The 3,179-nt window shown below is 51.9% G+C and overlaps 1 protein-coding gene across 1 annotated transcript; it reads left to right on the forward strand.

Annotated features, from left to right (window-relative positions):
• Positions 1–427: 427 nt before the first annotated feature.
• sox4a (SRY-box transcription factor 4a) lies at positions 428–2,737 on the forward strand. The gene has a single exon (XM_071911563.2). The coding sequence runs from the start codon at positions 931–933 to the stop codon at positions 2,056–2,058; it is 1,128 nt and encodes a 375-aa protein (XP_071767664.2). The 5' UTR covers positions 428–930; the 3' UTR covers positions 2,059–2,737.
• The last annotated feature ends 442 nt before the right edge of the window (positions 2,738–3,179 follow it).

The raw sequence follows: 3,179 nt of genomic DNA on the forward strand, positions 1-3,179 counted from the left end.
ATCTATTGAACAACACATGTTGTGTTTTCTCAGCATTTCCTCATCCCCTTATTGCACATAATCTAAATTTAGTCAATATTCATCCACATGGAACTAATGCAGTTCCAAGTATATCCTTGCAGGTTCCCCTTGCAGCGGGAGAAAGGACACCATGTTCCTTTAAAAACACACACAGACGCACACATACACACCAAGTTTGCCTTTCTTCCAGTGGAGTCTGACAGGAATGAGGTCAGACACACCGATCCTCATTGCACATTATTATTATTATTACCCGTTTTTTTTATTCAGCCAATGGGCGGCCGGGGGGCGTGGTTTGTCTGAAAAATCAGGATGGAGACAGCCGCTGATTGGCGCGTATATCTCGCGATGAGGGTATAAAACGGCGAGGTTCTCGTTGTTGTGTTTACAGTAACATTACAGAGCGCTCAGGAAACAGGGAGACTATGAGACAGCGCAGCCGCTCCATTCAGCCACATGGTTCTCCAACCGCACAGACAAGCTGCGCTGCAGACAGCCAGGTTCACATAAGAGACTCACACTGCTGCTGTCCACAGCGACGCGTTTTCAGCCTTGCAGGGCGAGTTTTCAGCCGCACGGGCAGTTGAAAGTTGCTGTAAACTATAGGGTCGGGATTTGATCTTGTTTTCGTGCGTCTTTTTTTCTTAAGAGACACTGGAAACGCACTGGAAAAGTTGAGCGGCCAGGCGTCTCCAAAACGGACTGAACTGAAAACAGACAGAAGAGACTTGGAGGAACTTTTTTCAAACCTGTATCCATCAGTGATCTGCCTCCTCAGAACGCGTCTGACATTAAAACAAACTGAGGAATTAATCTTTTTTGTGATAGCACGCAGAACTTTGTCAAAATCACAGTGCTGACGAAGAGAGGCAGAGTATTTCCAGACAGCTGAGGCACTTGGAGGAAAGGATGGTGCAGCACATGAGCCACACGGAGAGCGCCCACGCTCTTTCCCCCGGCGGGGACTCCACGGACTCGGGAGAGATGGACTTGGAGATGGACGCGTCTCCGACCCCCGAGTCCCCTTCCTCCGGGGAACGGAGCGACGTGGCGTGGTGCAAAACTCCGACGGGGCACATCAAGAGACCCATGAACGCGTTCATGGTGTGGTCTCAGATCGAGAGGAGGAAGATCATGGAGCAGTCTCCGGACATGCACAACGCCGAGATCTCCAAGCGGCTGGGGAAGCGCTGGAAGCTGCTGAAAGACACGGACAAGATCCCGTTCATCCGCGAGGCGGAGCGGCTCAGACTCAAACACATGGCCGACTACCCAGACTACAAGTACCGGCCCAGAAAGAAGGCCAAGTCGGTAAGCGGAGCGAGCAAGCAGGCGGAGCGCGGGGAGAAGAGCGGGGAGCGCAGCGCCAAGCCCGGGGTTAAAAGAAGCCCCGGGTCGAAGGGGGTGAGCAGGACGCACAAACAGGGTGGCATCAAGACGAGCGCACCGGTGCAGGACTATGCGTCTCCCGGTGACCACCACGCGCTCTTCAAATCCAGGTCAGTGTCTGGGGCCAGGCAGATACCGGAGAAGCGCACCGGAGAGGCGAGGCGCGGCCACATGTTCGGCGGGGCAGGCAGCCTGGAGAGCGGACCTCCCTCCGTGGGAGTACCGGCCAGTCCCACCCTCAGCAGCTCGGCGGAGTCCAGCGACCCGCTCAGCCTGTACGAGGAGCAGAGCCCGGCGGCCAGCGAGTCGTCACCGGCGGGCCACACCGCGCGGCTCCGGTACGCCCGCGCGTCCTCTCCGACGCCGTCAGCCTCTCACTCTTCCTCCTCCGTGTCATCCTCATCATCAGACGAAGAGTTCGAAGACGAGCGACTCGAGCTGAACCCGAGCCCCGGGTTTGAGAGCATGTCCCTGGGCGGCATGGGCTTCTCCGACGCGGAGCTGGACCGAGACTTGGACTGGAGCTTCGGGGAGTGCGGGGCGGGATCTCACTTCGACTTCCCCGACTACTGCACCCCGGAGGTCAGCGAGATGATCTCAGGAGACTGGCTGGAGTCCACCATCTCCAACCTGGTGTTCACCTACTGAAGGAAGCGCGGCGTCCCCCCCACGTTTAGAACAGTGTAAACCCCCCCGACAGGCAAGTGCGTGCGTCCAGACCAGAATATTTCCGCCATTCTTTCACTAAATAAGGGAGAGTGAGACCAGGAAAGAAACGGTGGCCTGTGTGCGCGTTGAAGCCCGGGTACGCGCAAGTTACCGCTCACAGACTTGGACTGCGCTCGGTGTGTTTGCCGGGAGCGCGCGCAGACGGGGGAAATGCTTAGTTTGCATTTGGACACAAGAGGAGGAGTGAATGTAAGCAGAGAGCAGTGAAACACACGGACTTCAACTGAAATATTCAATCCGATCCGCAGTGGATGAGGACTGAGACTGAACATTGAATATTTATGTTACTTTGGGTAGGCAAAAGGGAGACTTATTGGAGAGCTCGTCATGTTGGGTTACCTTTTGTTTATGATATAGCCAATTCACATTGACCATCAAGTTGATATTCAGGTGTAGTTTTTTTTCTCCAAACTCGAGATAATTTCAATATCAACACGCATGCCCTCCCGCATAAGGAGGATTTTGTTGTTGTTGTTATATGCGTAAAGTGTTCATTGCTGCGTAATTACGCAATGTGTGTGACCATAGGACACAATTCACTATCACCAGCTTCTCTTTCAACGGCAGGACTTTAAGAAAAAAAAAAAAAAAAAAAAGACTGACTCAAAACTTCAGAAAACCCTTTTCTGAACCTTTTTAAACACTCAGTGCACAATTCAGGACCAATGCTCCCCAACGCGCATCCTTTCTGCCTAGTGCTTCAACTTTGTAGTTCCTCTGTGTCAGATGACGTTTTTTTTATATTGATGTATTTATACCGGCCAAACTTTTTTATACTTAGAAGTATTGTTCTCGTACAGGTCTCGTTTGTGTGTGTGTGCACATACACCTGTCTGTATCCAGCGCGGAAGGGCTAGAAGTGTATCTTATTTAAAATGTCGACTTCTCTCACTTTTAAGGAGATTTGAGTGTGTCATGATTTTCTACTTGTATTTTTGTACAAAATCTATAGAAGGGGGTTTTTCCGGCGAGTGGGTAGCCTACAACATTGTTGTTTGGGTCTACATTGGTGTTTAGAACTGCAGAGGGGGGTTTGTTTG

This window comes from Centroberyx gerrardi, chromosome 19 (genome assembly GCF_048128805.1).
Source record: "Centroberyx gerrardi isolate f3 chromosome 19, fCenGer3.hap1.cur.20231027, whole genome shotgun sequence".
NCBI classification, from domain to species: domain Eukaryota; kingdom Metazoa; phylum Chordata; class Actinopteri; order Beryciformes; family Berycidae; genus Centroberyx; species Centroberyx gerrardi.

Excerpts from the sequence above, each read along its gene's own strand:
- sox4a (XM_071911563.2), top strand. The coding sequence starts at position 931 with ATGGTGCAGCACATGAGCCACACGGAGAGCGCCCACGCTCTTTCCCCC.